The 14,261-nt window shown below is 34.1% G+C and overlaps 2 protein-coding genes across 6 annotated transcripts; both read left to right on the top strand.

Moving 5' to 3' along the window:
• The first annotated feature begins 1,588 nt into the window (after positions 1 to 1,588).
• On the top strand, positions 1,589 to 5,146 carry LOC112281930 (uncharacterized). 5 transcript variants are annotated; one of them, XM_024518972.3, is made up of 7 exons: positions 1,589 to 1,767; positions 2,422 to 2,532; positions 2,869 to 3,030; positions 3,469 to 3,708; positions 4,021 to 4,083; positions 4,299 to 4,410; positions 4,788 to 5,146. In XM_024518972.3, the coding sequence occupies exons 2-6, from the start codon at positions 2,422 to 2,424 to the stop codon at positions 4,407 to 4,409; spliced, it is 687 nt and encodes a 228-aa protein (XP_024374740.1). In that variant the 5' UTR covers positions 1,589 to 1,767; the 3' UTR covers position 4,410; positions 4,788 to 5,146. The 5 variants fall into 5 exon arrangements, with proteins under 5 accessions (XP_024374740.1, XP_024374741.1, XP_024374738.1 ...); XM_024518973.3 differs by having other exon boundaries at positions 2,419 to 2,532; XM_024518970.3 differs by having other exon boundaries at positions 1,589 to 1,780.
• A 6,169-nt stretch (positions 5,147 to 11,315) lies between these two features.
• Positions 11,316 to 13,519, top strand: LOC112280969 (mitotic spindle checkpoint protein MAD2). The gene is made up of 5 exons (XM_024516969.3): positions 11,316 to 11,697; positions 12,183 to 12,441; positions 12,562 to 12,706; positions 12,856 to 12,936; positions 13,170 to 13,519. Exons 1-5 carry the CDS (start codon positions 11,616 to 11,618, stop codon positions 13,218 to 13,220), a joined length of 618 nt encoding a protein of 205 aa, XP_024372737.1. The 5' UTR covers positions 11,316 to 11,615; the 3' UTR covers positions 13,221 to 13,519.
• The last annotated feature ends 742 nt before the right edge of the window (positions 13,520 to 14,261 follow it).

Genomic DNA, 14,261 nt, shown 5'->3' with positions numbered 1-14,261 from the left:
AAAATTAGATAGGCTTGTATGTTGAAAATGGAAGGGGGTGGTGGACAATAGATTGGCTACCTTAGAGATTGATATACAGAGTTGCACAACACACACCAAAGTCAATCAATCAATTAATACATTCAAAGTATTGTATAATTTACTGTTTATATAGAGATTATTGATGTTATAATAATTTTAGCAACAACATTGAAATGTGAGCTATTAATATAATTATATTATGTTTTTAAAATCAATGTTAAACTTTATAAGTAATTATTTTTATCAAAAAGTATTCAATTTTATCAGATAATTAAAAAATGATTTAATAGATTAACATATTTTGATTTTCCTTCATGGATTAACTAAAGTAATTGAAATCAAATTCATTTTCTTATTTTTGATGCTAAGAAGACAATATAAAATAAAAAAATTAAGTCAACACAATTCGAAAATATATCTTTAATTTGAATTATTGTTTCTATACACTTGCATAATAACTGTGCTACATCCTTTATCAGAATACATTAGAAAACTTCAAAACCTTCTTTTGTAACCAGCTAATAACCATCCAGATTTCAATGAACAAAATTCTACTAATTAAAGTAGCTTAAAAAATGCGACTGTATATGTTTAACACATCCAAATTGAAAAACAAAACAGTGAATGATTTGAATGTTAAAGTTTCATTCCTTTGTTTTTTGAATAAAACAATTATACAATGTAAAATCAAAGCCCTAAATAAGTTAGCAAATTAGTTCACAATATATTTTCTTAAATTATGCTGAAAGGAAACTGATCCATATATATATATATATATATATTCATATGCATACATTTAGAATACAATAAAAACGTAATAAATACTTAGAACTTTTTTATTTTTCAATTTAACTTTTAAAGAATGTTTTTTTGTATTTCAATTGGTAGAGATCAATTCAACTACTCAGGTCAACCTGTTGTTTGTTTATTTGTTTTTTTTTTTTTTTTTTTCCTTATTTTTGTTTAATATGGATATCCCTAGTTGATTGCAGATTAGTTGATTTTTCAGGATGTAAAAATGTTGAATAATGCACTTATTCTCAAAGCAATTTTTAACATTTAAATTTTAAAAAAACCTCAATTTTAAAACTATCTCAGTTCCTTCAATATAAAAAATTTGATGCGATGGCTGAAGCTGCATTTGTATCCTGACACAAAAAGTAAGAACAGAAGTATTACTATGAATAAACAAAACGAAAAATTACAAAATACACATCATTCAGTAATTGTAATCGGGGACATAATTGGGTAGCTCATTATTTAGTGGGTAATAATTAAAGTAATCAGAAGACAATGTTTCAAAATTAGCAGAACATGGGGGCACCCATGCCCGGGTCCCCGCCCTAGTCTAGAATGGAGGGGGAGAGGGAGGGTTCTAGACTGTTCCACCGTACCCTATAACCCCATCTCCCACAGCGAACCCCATCACCGGGCCTTCACTTCCCTTCGCTTCTGTTCGTGCTTTGCTTCGCCTTCGTCTAAGTTACTGGAAGCTTCGGTGTTTGTTTGCCATTCTTTAATCGAGGTTTCAAATGGAGCTTTGATCATCACTTTGCAACCATTTCTCTCGCGTTCCTGCACGCTCACATTCCCCCCCCCCCCACACCCACCTTGCTCTCTCTCTCTCTCTCTCTCTCTGTTCGCGCGCTACCTGTTTTTCTTTTCATCTTCAGAGCAATTTTCATATTCCTTTGGGAGAGTAGTTTTTTCCACATTTCTGGTGGACGATTGAAGTTACAATCTGAAGTAAGTTTTACAGGTATGGTTGTCGTTGTTGTTGTTGTTGTTGTTGCGGAGAGTGTATGAGTCTTTCACGCGCCCCGCGGTGTGTCAGTGGCGTGTGATCGATGGTAGTGTGATTGGTTTCCTCATGGTTGTGGCGAAATTCGACAATGTCCACTCCATGTCGATGCAGGATCTCATTAAAATCCTCGCGCTCAAAGGAAAATCTTGCAGTGAATGGATTTTGTTAGGGCGTCTATGGACATTTGGGTTTTCTTTGGCGGTCTTTCTGGCTTGGAATCGTTTCCTGAGAGGATAAATGTGTTATGCACGCGCAGGTTGGTTTAGGGATGGTGGTACAATGTTATAATCCCGAGATATGAGTGTTTTTGCGCTTTGTGCGATATGGGGGTTGTGTCGTTGAGGGTTGGGTGTATCGTTTGTTTTAATTTGTGTTTATTTGAGTTGTTTTTTTGTTTTTTTATTTTATTATTATTTTTGACCAGATTTCTGTCGATTTGGATTCTTCTGTCTGCGTAATGGGAATGCATTGTTGATGGACTGCTGTTGTTTTTGTGAAAATCCACCATCGTATTGATGCCCTCCTTTTTCCATGTCATGACAAGTATCTGTGAGATAATATTCCGTTTGTTGAATTCTGTGGTGATTGTGAAGCAGATGGCTTCAGACCTATTGGAAGACTTGCAAGAGCTTCGGAAGCTTCTTGAATTAGCTAAGCGACCCCACGTTCAGGCTTTGTTGTCCAATGAAATCTCTAACCTGGAGAAGGTAACATCTTCTACATCCGCACAATCCAATGTCTCGGAGCACTTGAGCGTCACTCGTATCTGTCCATATAGCTTCGTGAATGCGCCGTGCACTTCTTGTATTAGTATCTCTGATGATTACAAATTTTTCTCGTCCACAATTCCATAGTCGTGATGAGTTCAGAAACTTGGTAAGAGAACATTGAGATTTTTTCTAGATTGTAGATCACTTTTCGGATCGGTTGAACGACGTGTTCTGGTGGTCTCGTACACTGTGCGGCGTGATGTTAATTGAAAATTCTTTTTCGTGGACTAATTGTGATACCTACATGTGCTTGTGGATGCAATTGATTGGCAGGTGCGGGAAACCTCCATGGAAGTAGAAGAGATGCCTAATCCTAGCACCGCGGATAAAGTTTCGAACGAGGTTGCACCGGTGGAGAGAAGACCGGCCTCGCGATCTGTTCATTACATCAATTTATCCACCTTCAGTTGGGACGAGGAATCTGAGAAAGTGAAGGTATAGACGTCGTCCAGCTGCTTTTGTGAAAGTGTTGCCTGGGCACCGCACTGTAGAGATCACTCTTATGTCTATTCATTCCAAATTTTTCAAATTGTCGGATAAATATTATCAGACGACTTTTTGTGTACAGGATGTCTTTATCTGCGTATCCTACATGGATGCGTGGATATTTGAATACATGTGTTCTTGTTATTAGAGGTGTGCATAATAAAGAATTTAAACATCTTGTTATGTTTCATTCGAATCTCATCAAAATTACTCCTCCCTAAGCTTGGAAAGGAGTTGCGTAAACTCAATTAATAGTTATGATTCTTCAGAGGTATCCACTTGCTTATTTTGAGAGGAACCTGATGTCTCTGATAGCATAGGAACTTTTATATCGGTTTGTATCAGGGTTGGGGTTTTAATGTGTTCTGCTCAATGGGTATTTTGCAGATTTACATCTCTTTAGAGGGTGCGGCCCAGGAGAAAGTTGAGGCTGATTACCAGGAACAATCGGTCAATTTGAAGATTCACGACGTGAATGGGAAGAACTACCAGTTTGCTGTTCCTAGATTGGCGAAAAAGATTGTACCATCGGCTTGCAAGTTTCTTGTTAAACCAAAACGGGTCATCCTCACGTTGAAGAAGGCCGATTTGGGTAGCTGGTTTGAACTTACAAAGAAGGAAGAGAAGGTAATGGATCGTGGTTTCGCATCAAGTGTCCCCTCACGTCAACTCTTGGGTGTTTGTTCGAGCATAGTGTGTCGCTTGCTACAAAGTATTGGAGCTGAGGACTCAGCTTGGTGAACTTCGCTTATTTTGGATGTGGTGTTTGCCTATACCTTCTAGTTTTTTAAGATCACATTGGTCCGCTTGAAACTGTAAAAGAAAATGGATAATTAAGGCTTTCGTGTCAACCACCTTGTAAATGGGAGATGCTCAGAATTATTTACTTGTAAATAATATCTCACTTCGAATGCCGTTTTTGCTGCTTTTGCTATGCAGATTAAACCTCCATCTCTGGACAAAGAGGCAGACCCAATGGCAGGTTTAATGGGCTTGATGAAGGTATGTTTTTAAGATATGTCAGAGTCCGCACAGTTTGCTTCATTTTCATTGCCATGTTAGCAGTCTAAGGAGGCTGTGAATACTTAGAGCATATAGTAGCTTGATTCTGTAGGTACTTTCGGTATGGTGATGGTCGCTTTCAAACTTCGCTCTCAGTTCTTGTTCTTCCAGGTTTCGGTTTTCGCGTTCTGATTTTGATTGTATTGTTTCTGTAGAACATGTACGAAGAGGGTGACGATGAGATGAAGAAAACCATAGCCAAGGCATGGACTGATGCTCGGTCTGGGAAGCCTGGAATGGGTTCAAGTTCGATGGATTCATTTTAAGGTATACGATTGTCACTTGGTAATTCAAGCTTGCATGACCCTTCCTCATTCACTTGCAATGCTTTTCGTTGTTGAGATGAGACATGTTGAAACTGATAGTTAACAAATTAGGATAGAGGACGTTAGGTGCTTTGAGTCACTATTTTTAAGTGATGTGTTAATCATCTTTTGAATACGATCATGTATTCTAATATTGTGTCATGATAAATGGAAGAAAAAGGAAAAAGAAAAAAGAAAACGTGTCTAAAGTTTTTGTGTTACTTTGAAAGTAGCTGTAGAGATTTCCACTCTTGTTAGTTTGATCTTGTAGAAGGCAAAGTTCAAAATAAATTGGCCAACACTGCAATCGAATGCTAATGTGCTCTTTTCCATGCACAGGTATTGAAGACTGTCCTTATGGTCCTTGTTATGAGGAGAGGCGGTGGAGGAAAATTATCATGAAGCAGCATTGTTTTACGAGGACCAATAGCATGATTGTGTGATAGGTGCCAAAGCATGACCAGTTCTTTTCATGGTAGTTGACAATTTGGTCGCAAGCTAGCTTCAAGGTTAGTAGAGTACTGTTCATTTCGCAACTACATTTTGCAACGGGCGCTTTGCGTGATTTAGTTGATTGTAAGGAGTGTCGCACAACGGCATCATGGATAACTTCACTTAATTTTCTCCAATTTAAGTGCCATATACAGACCAAGTATTGCTTTTTCGAGAATGAAAAGAATGATCTGGATTATTTTCAATACCGTGCAATCTTGTTCAAGATGTGAAGCTACTTCTTGTAGGCCTACTTCACAGTTGTGTATATGTATATTTCATGAGCATATTTTTCAAGAATTGCCAAGGGATTGAATTGAAATAAATAGATGACTTAAGCCATGAAATTAGTAGATACTTGTTTTGCTTTATCAAATAAGTATTTGCTCTCAAAGTTTTTTGTTCTCAAAGTTTTTTATTTAACTTGTAGTGATTGTTTCTTTCACTTTTCAAAAAATTATTGCAATATGTGATGATTATCAAGCCACCAATAATACACCACAAGATCTATCTTAAAAACTTGTATACATTATCAAAATTTTGGTTTTGCACATAGTTGAATGTTTTTTTCTACAAGTTTGATTTAGTAGTCCTCAGTCCAATGGTGATAAGAATAGTCTACAGGAAATTATGAATAAGGGAGAGAATAGTTGAAGTAGAGATGTAAAATTACAAATAAGGGTGGGAATAGTCCAAGAAGAGATGCAATATTACAAAACATTGAAGTTTGGATTTACAAACATAAATAGAATGCAACTTGGAGCCCTTACTACTATTCAGGCTTGAAATGAAAACCATCAGAATGTAAGTGATCATTTCTTCCATGTGGGAAGCTTGCTAAGCATGTTTGTTGTAGGTAACAAAAAGTTACATATTAGAAGAATAGATTTAGTCTTTTTGCTTGCAGATGAAATTTTGCACATCAATTTTTATCCAAATATCTAATGTAGTACTTGTTTTGCCAAATCTATGACTAGAATTGTTTTTTTTAAACAATTCTAGTCATATATATATTCTAAATTATTAAAATGGATTTTTGATTAAATAATAAATTTTAATATGTGAAAATTTTAACTTAAATTAAGTTTTGGATTTGTTTATCTATAAATCTAGGCTTTGATTAAAATAACATGACTATTCTTATACATTATAAGTAAACTACATACATTAAAAATATAAAATATATAAATCCAAGAAATATTGATGTAATAAAATAATATGATATTATTTCTATTTTATTTTTTCAACATTATGTTGATATACTTGTAATAAATATTTTGAATTTTTTAAAAATTAATTTCAAAGTAAATCTTAAAGTAATTTTAAAATATTTATTGCAAGTATAATTGAATAATTTTAAAAAAGTGAAAATAGAAATTAGATAAATAACTATATTTCTCACTTAAAAGTTAAATTTTCATATGGTATCAATAACTTTCATAAATAAATTTAATGACTTTTCATTCAATAAAGCTAATTTTATCTCAGCTGCTTATTTGGAGCTAAGAATTGAATTTAAAGAAAACAATAGTTACATTCAATAAATTTTTGTGTTTTGAATAAAAAAATGTAACTTTTTTCCATAAAACATATATTTAGAATGTATGTAAGTACACATAAATCATATGACAAGTCATAAGTATAAACTTGTATAAAAATATGATGCTTTAATTATATATTTTCATCATGTTTATAATGATTGTTATGAAAGATAAAAGATAAAGGTATAAATCTGCAACATTGAATGATGAAGATGTCAGATAATCGTTAAAAAATCAAATCCAATCAAATAATGGTGTATGCATAGATCAAAGTTATACAAATGATATTAGATATTTCATTTATTCATTTATGTGTAGATACATGCATATATACATAAAAAAGCTCAAAATTTTAAAATGACTGTGTTGTGATCTACTAAAAAACAATGATTCAAAGTATAAATTGACATATAATATAATCCAAGAACATGCAGAATTTGTTTTTAAGATTAACAAAAATACAATTCTAGTTACCACTCTTTTTAATTGAAACGATTCGAAATCAAAGTTTCTAACTACAGTTGCAAAATTTTGAAAACATGGTTAATACTTGTGATGCAAGTTTGATCTTATCAATTAAAATCACTAAAGAAATCTTAATAATTAGTAGACAATACCAGGATAATTCAAAATCTTAATTATTAATTTTTAAATATTTATTAATACTCTACAAAATAAAATAAATTATAAAAAGATAGTTACTTCATGTAAAATATATTACATTAAAAATACTTTAAAATGATTGTGGTGTTTATTTAGGACTTATAGTAGATAGATTAAGAAGATAAACTCCAAAAACAATGACCAATAATTTAATTACAACCACTATCTTTACCTTACATAAACAATTATTCAAATGACAACACTTCCCATAATATTATATAGTAGTATTCAAGATTTTTAAAAACTACAAATAATATATATATATATATATATATATATATTAGTTGAATTATATATATATTAGTATATATATATATATATATATATATATATATATATACAACTAATATATATATATATTAGTTGAACCTGTGTTGTTGTCATAGAAAGCTTGACTCCAAAAAAGCATTTTTTCAAAGATATGTTTGTGAGTCAAAAAATACTTTTTATATTTTTTTGAAAAAACACCAAAATAAAATACAAAATAGAACTTTTAGCTTCAATGGGGGCTAGTTCATGGTGGAATCCCATTGCTTCATCAAGAAAGTACTTCCATTGATTCTCTAATCTTTTAAATTATTTTGTGCTCAACAACTTTATTCTTGTTTGGAATGTTTATAGCAACCGCTTTGAGCTTCCTTAGACAAGCTTGAAATTCTTCTATAAAACTTTAATAAAGTTGCCACAACTACTCTTTTATTGACTTTGATCTAGGCATATTTTTGAGGATGATATTTTCATTAGTTTTGCAAAAGTTTGTAGTCAATGCTCTTGTGCTTGATCAAATGGGCCATTGCCATGCTACAATTCCAAAAGCTTCAGCTTTTACTAGTAAATTGTGAGCAGTAGATAATTTTTAACTACTAACAATACTTAATATAATTTTGTGCTATGTCACTGACAATGAAGAATCAAACTTCTATTTAGATGTGCAATGTGAACATATCAAAATAGTCAAAGGATAATCTATCCTTGTAGGTACCTACAAATCCAAATTAAACTTCATGCACTGTAATGACATAAGCTTCTTTGGTATCATTGGCATATGTTTTGCAATTGGATAATCATGTCCTAATTGGATAATTTTTTAAAATTTTAATATGATCCAAAATAGAGCCAAAAGGCAAAGTAGCGATAAAAAAAAACCTTCTCTAAGGTGCCATTTCTATAGGGTGCATTAGATGGAGTTATAACAATTGCTTTGATGTATGTAATAGCTTCATATCTTTAGATCTTATTTGAAAACTTGAATTGAGACTAGTAGTGCTTTAATTCACGATACAAAAGTTTTTACACGAGTAACACTCTATAAAGAATCAACAAAAATCTCAACAATATTTTTTTTCATCAAATAGATTTCACATGCTAATAATTAAAGTGTAATAATTTAAGCTTGCAAGAATATAATGCTCATGAAATAGTGAAGATAAAGTTAAGAAGTTGTAGCTTTTAAATCTATATTGCTTTGGTAGAATCACCGACAACCAGAATGAAATAGAAAGCAAACAAATCCAAACATGAAAGTCTATGTGGGTGCAACCTTAAATAAGTAAAGCATCTTTTATAAATTCTATTCTTAGACTTGATTGATTAGGATCCTTTTTTGTGACATACATCACGTAGCCTTTTATGCGCCCTAGAGTTGGTCTCATGTGTATCATACGTTAAGAAACATGCATGTCAAAGCCATAGTAAAAGAATGTTGGAACATATAATGACAAATGATCTCCAAAGGTTTGAACTTTTGGAAAAAATAAATTAATGAGATATAGGTTTATACTCAAGTCATAGCTACCAATGGATGCATGCTACAAAATCCATCAAAAACTAAAATAACCATTGTAAATTTTTATACATAATGTATAAAAATACTTTCTTTTATGTTAACTTAAAATATTAGACTACTTGAGGGAGATTCGAATTTTGCACACATACCTTGAGATACAAGTTATCAAAGTTAATTTTTTTGCTTGCATTTAACATTTAGCATGGAAGAACTAAACATAGACTCATATATCAAAACTGGCTAAATTAATTGTTATTTTAGGAGCTTTGAAAAGAGTTCTATTTATTTAAGATACACTATATAATTGCCAACTAGAGTTTGATATTGCTTTTGCAAATAGAGTACTAATTGAACAAAGTTAACAACAGATACATGGATACTATAATAGTATTATATTTTTTTTGAATAAAAAACAATTTCTTGCTGTCCTTTGAAGCCACATTGTTTAAATGAGAATAATAGAACTCATACATGTTATCACACCATATAAATTCCATAATTAAGAAATGCACAACCACATATTATACTTCTATAGCCTCCATCTTTCACCAAAACAATCATTTGCTTTAGTATTGGTTCTTTTTTGCTTATGGTGTGTTTTTGCTTTCATTGATGAATATCTACTCATTTTTGCTTACATTGGCAAGGATTCAATGATATTGGCTAGATGTTCTCCAATTTGAATTCTAAAATTGATTTTTTTAGATCTTGTGAACTCAACTTTTGGTTTATTTTTGATAAAAACTTTTGATGAAAACAATGATGCATGTAGCAAATCAGAGAGGGTTTTTATCTGATCTTGTTTATCACATGTATTTATTGCCCCCTCCCTCGAGTTGTTTTATATAAGAGATATTAATGTATCAAATGAAAGCTAGAAAATTACTTAAGTAAGCTTCTTAATACTAGTAGATATACAAATATAATAATTGTAATTATATAGCTTGTTAACATAAGTTGTTACTTAAACATAAATGAATTTTTGATCAAATTTTCATTTTTATTTTTTTAATCTTTAAAATTTTGTTTTTTTTTTTTAAATTTATTTTTTCTATGTCAAAAAGAAATGGCCTTAAAGTACTTGCTAGTATATATATATATATATATATATATATATATCTCTCTCTCTCTCTCTCTATATATATATATATATGATATTTGTGTATTATTATAGAGATTCTAAAAGTTAAAAAATATTCTAATATAATGTTTTTGTATTCAAAGAGAACAATATTTTTCAACCACTCTTGATAATTTTGTTCTATTCCATTCTATTTAAAATTCTTAGTTTTTATTTTTTATTTTTATTTTTTTCCAAACTTCAATGAAAATAAAAATAATTGCTTAATAGAAAAAAAGAAGAAGAAAATAAAATATGTGAATTAAAGGGCACTGCAACTTGATATAAATATACAAATAGGTATTTTTAGAATTAAATATTAATAAAATATTTGTTTAAATTTTAACGTATACTTAAAAAAGATAAATAAATTAATAAAGTTATATGAATTACATAACTATTCTAACAAGTTACAAAAATCATTAAATCTTTAAAGTTATATAAAATCTTAGATTGTTTGATTATTGACAATCTCTTCCTTAGTTTGATTTTTTTTTTTTTTTTTTCTTTTTCTTTTGTATTTGTAGATTGCCTTTCTATATGTTTCTTAATTTATTATTATTATTATTTAAAATTAATAGCATTTTTTTATATTGGTGATATAAAAAATAAAAACAAAAACAAAACATAAAAAAACAAAAAACAAAAACAAACCTAAGCATTAAAAGCCATTATTTCAATACTAGACAAAGTCATTATATTGTATATATGTTATTCTTTCTCCTATTGTTGCGATTACTACTCCTACTACCATCTATCATCTCTTCTATTGTACTAGCAGAAATCTATGTCATTGGGCTCAAAAAAGCTGTAAAATAATTGGCTATTCAGATAGTAAACTAGAGGTCTTTCTACAGGTTCTACAGGGCTTTTAGATGATCAACAATTTCTTTGATTTTGGACGATGAGAAGGTTTCTTTATGTCTTCGTCTTATGCCTAAGCTTCCTTATCATATAGACATTTCTTCTTCCGCTTCTTCTTCTTCAAATCTTAAATGCATAAAATCAAAATGTATTTATCCAGCTTCAAAGTGCACAATAACTTCTAAATAATACCCGGCTCCCGATACCCGGCACTCCAAGAGACCGCCGAAGAAGATCGCCACCAGGTGGTGCAGGAAGTGGGCACCGAATGCAACAACTTAGGGCACAGCCGGCGTCCGTCCGTCCGTCTTCACGACGAAGCGGCGGCGACGACGAGATTTCCGTTGGACGCAACGAGCGATCGTCGTGATTGTAACGGCTCCTTCCTTACTTCCTCAATATGCATTCGCATTCGAATCAAACTGGGACGGCCCCCTTTCTGCCTTCCTTCACCGCCCTTGGGAATCGCGCCCCTCAAGCTTCGTGGTCTGCTCCGATTCAAACTGGGCCTTGATCTCGGCGTTGGTGCTAGCGAGTTTCGCGATCTGTCGTGGAGACTCCCCTGTTGTGTTGTTAGTCTGCGGGAAGCTCAGCAAAGGGGTCAAGGGAGTTTTCGAATTGGGCCTGGGCGCTTGGAGCTTTGTTGGAAGAGCAGAGTTTGTGTGATAGAGAGAGAGGGAGTGGGTGTGAAGACTGCAGCTATGGCCTCGAAGCAGCCTACTAGGGATGTGATCACTCTCAAGGGCTCTGCCGCTATTGTCAGCGAGTTTCTGTGCTATTCAGGTACCCGAAGGGATTGGCCTGGGCTGGGCTGGGGTTTTAGGAACTTAGTATGTGTGGGTCGTGGGCAGGGTATGTTTTTTAGGGTGTGATTTCGAGGATGTACTTTAGGGGCCTGGTTCACGAGTTCTTGCATTGTACCAGTTGTTTAGATTTCCGTTTTATCAGCGGACCGGAGGATGTCTTGAACCATGCGTGTTGTAATTCCGGTTCATTTCGATCATAGAAAGTTGTGGTGTCGGGTATGCTGCCGACTCTTGGATGCCAGCCTGGTTTTAATCGCATGAGGTGAAAGGAAAGTGGTCCTGAAGCATCGAACGGTAGATGTTAACTGGCCGACCTTGAGGACGAGAATGGGAATGGGAATGCAGAGTCCTGTCATTGGCGTGGGGTTGTTTGTGTTTTATGAATTACGCCTCTGTTGTTAATACGAAAGTTTGCCATATTTGTACGGTATTCTTACATGTGGCATGCGATAATGCCTGCAGTGAATAGTATTTTATTCCAGCGAGGGGTCTATCCCGCCGATGAGTTCGGCCGCGTGAAGAAATACGGCATGACGTTGCTCATGTGCCAGCAAGAAAGAGTGAAAGCTTTCATTGACACGATCACGCAGCAGATTGCTACTTGGTTGGAGACTGGAACTCTTCAGAGAGTGGTCATGGTAATTGCCAGCATGTCCACGAAGGAAGTCCTGGAACGCTGGAACTTTAACATTGAGAATGACAACGAGGTTATTGAAAAAGGGTAAGATGGTTGCACTCTTACTTTTGCTCAGGTCTTTGCTTTGCATTACTATTTCTCAGTGGTCACTGTGATCAGCAACCTAATATTCGTGCCGTATTTGGCGACGTGCAAATGGAACAGGGTCACTAGAGAGAAGAGTGACAAGGACATTATGACAGAGATTCAGGCAATCATGCGGCAAATCGCCGCCAGTGTAACATTTCTTCCCAACATTGAGGAAGCTTGCACTTTTGATTTGCTCGCATACACGTCCGTTGATTCTGAGGTAAGAACTGTTCATCAACCCGTGCCACACATCTTCGCTCATCGTCGTTGGAAGATGTGTGGTAGCTGTACGGCTTAGTTCCAGTTCCCTTAATGTTACACAAGCTCGTATCCCATTAACTGTTCGAAATACACGTACATGGCTTACAGGTGCCAGCTGAGTGGGCGGAAAGTGATGCCCGACTGATTCATAACCCGCAAGTTGTCAAGTTGAGATCTATTGACACTATGGTATTTGATGCTAACCCTTCTCAAACTTCCCTCTATTTCCCTTGTAGCGCAGACTTTCTTGCACTGATTTTCCTACCTGCTTAATACGAAATCCCTGCGTACATACGGAACAAGATGATCAAGTCAGCGCGGATGCCATTGACTTGACATTTGTCTTCTTAATGGCGGGGTCTGGGGAGTAGTGCATTATGTTCTATGTGAAACTGCTCTTCTAATCCCTCGCGCCTGCGCAGGTACATCAAGTCGAAGCCATGGTAGCCTATAAGTTTACTGAGGAGCTTTAGTGGTCGCGGAAGCCTTCTATCATTATCAGATCAGTAAGTATACAAGGTTTAGAGAGTTTTCCTGCTTCAAGGTGCAATTCGTGAAGTGGATCCTTTCTTTGGTATTTAGTTTGAGGTCAAAGCTCTTTGCCCAGGGACTGTCTGCAGTGAACGCACCCCACCTCTCTCCAGTGAGTAGACCTAGGGGAAGATGTGTATATATAGTAGAAATTCTCATGTGCCGTGGCATCCACAATCATGCCATCTTCATTTTCAAGGATCAGTGCCATTTCACATGCACTGTTAATTCTTCATTCCAACTCAGTTCATGAGTGATCGAATCAAGTTGTATTTGTTAACTGTTGGTATCGATGGTTATTCATTGTCCTCAGCATTCCTGCACCTGACCTCGATAGCTGTTCTTCGCGTTAAGAGGTGGTCTGAAGTGCGGATGACTGATCCGACTAGACAGCTCACGGGGTAAAGAGCGAAAGCACAGTCTCACCCACATTCCTTCAAATTTCCAGGCAATGGTGAAGATTCAACGGCTCTTCAAAGTCATGTCTCTGTGAGTTTTGGTATTTCTCAAGTTTACGGACTTCCTATCCACCATGATAAATAGAACGAGATTAATGCTTCGTTTGTTGAAACAAAAGAAGTCTTCGCCCATTCACACCAAAACCCAATTAGAATCCCGCTTATGAATTAACTCCCGGTGCATTTATTGTCAATGTACCTTCAAGAAAATTTAATTATCAGAAAATAGTTGTTACTGTACATAGTTATAAATTTTGGTTCTGAATCATGATACGTCCACTTGTTTTCAAAGGAGTTCGAAGTTAATTCGTAGAAAAGGACACAAAATTACGTATAATTGAAATACTAACAGTATCGCACATGTGCATAAATGAGTAAAGAATTTAGTCGCTTTAATAAAACTTGAAACAACACACACACATAATTGTCATTCTACCAAGCCAGGTAATACTGATGCTGAAACTCCTAATAACTACCTCAAAAATTCTTTGAATACTTATTTAAGAGGATGGGTGTATATCATCA

This window comes from Physcomitrium patens, chromosome 4 (assembly GCF_059467195.1).
Source record: "Physcomitrium patens ecotype Gransden chromosome 4, ASM5946719v1, whole genome shotgun sequence".
In the NCBI taxonomy this organism is placed as follows: domain Eukaryota; kingdom Viridiplantae; phylum Streptophyta; class Bryopsida; order Funariales; family Funariaceae; genus Physcomitrium; species Physcomitrium patens.
The sequence above is the reverse complement of the archived record's forward strand: the minus strand, read 5'-3'. Positions and strand labels throughout refer to the sequence as shown.

Coding starts and splice junctions, on each gene's coding strand:
- LOC112281930 (XM_024518972.3), top strand. CDS start 2,422: ATGGCTTCAGACCTATTGGAAGACTTGCAAGAGCTTCGGAAGCTTCTT. Junction 2,533..2,868: donor AAATCTCTAACCTGGAGAAG/GTAACATCTTCT, acceptor ATTGATTGGCAG/GTGCGGGAAACCTCCATGGA. Junction 4,084..4,298: donor GTTTAATGGGCTTGATGAAG/GTATGTTTTTAA, acceptor TTGTTTCTGTAG/AACATGTACGAAGAGGGTGA.
- LOC112280969 (XM_024516969.3), top strand. CDS start 11,616: ATGGCCTCGAAGCAGCCTACTAGGGATGTGATCACTCTCAAGGGCTCT. Junction 12,442..12,561: donor AACGAGGTTATTGAAAAAGG/GTAAGATGGTTG, acceptor CAAATGGAACAG/GGTCACTAGAGAGAAGAGTG. Junction 12,937..13,169: donor TGAGATCTATTGACACTATG/GTATTTGATGCT, acceptor GCGCCTGCGCAG/GTACATCAAGTCGAAGCCAT.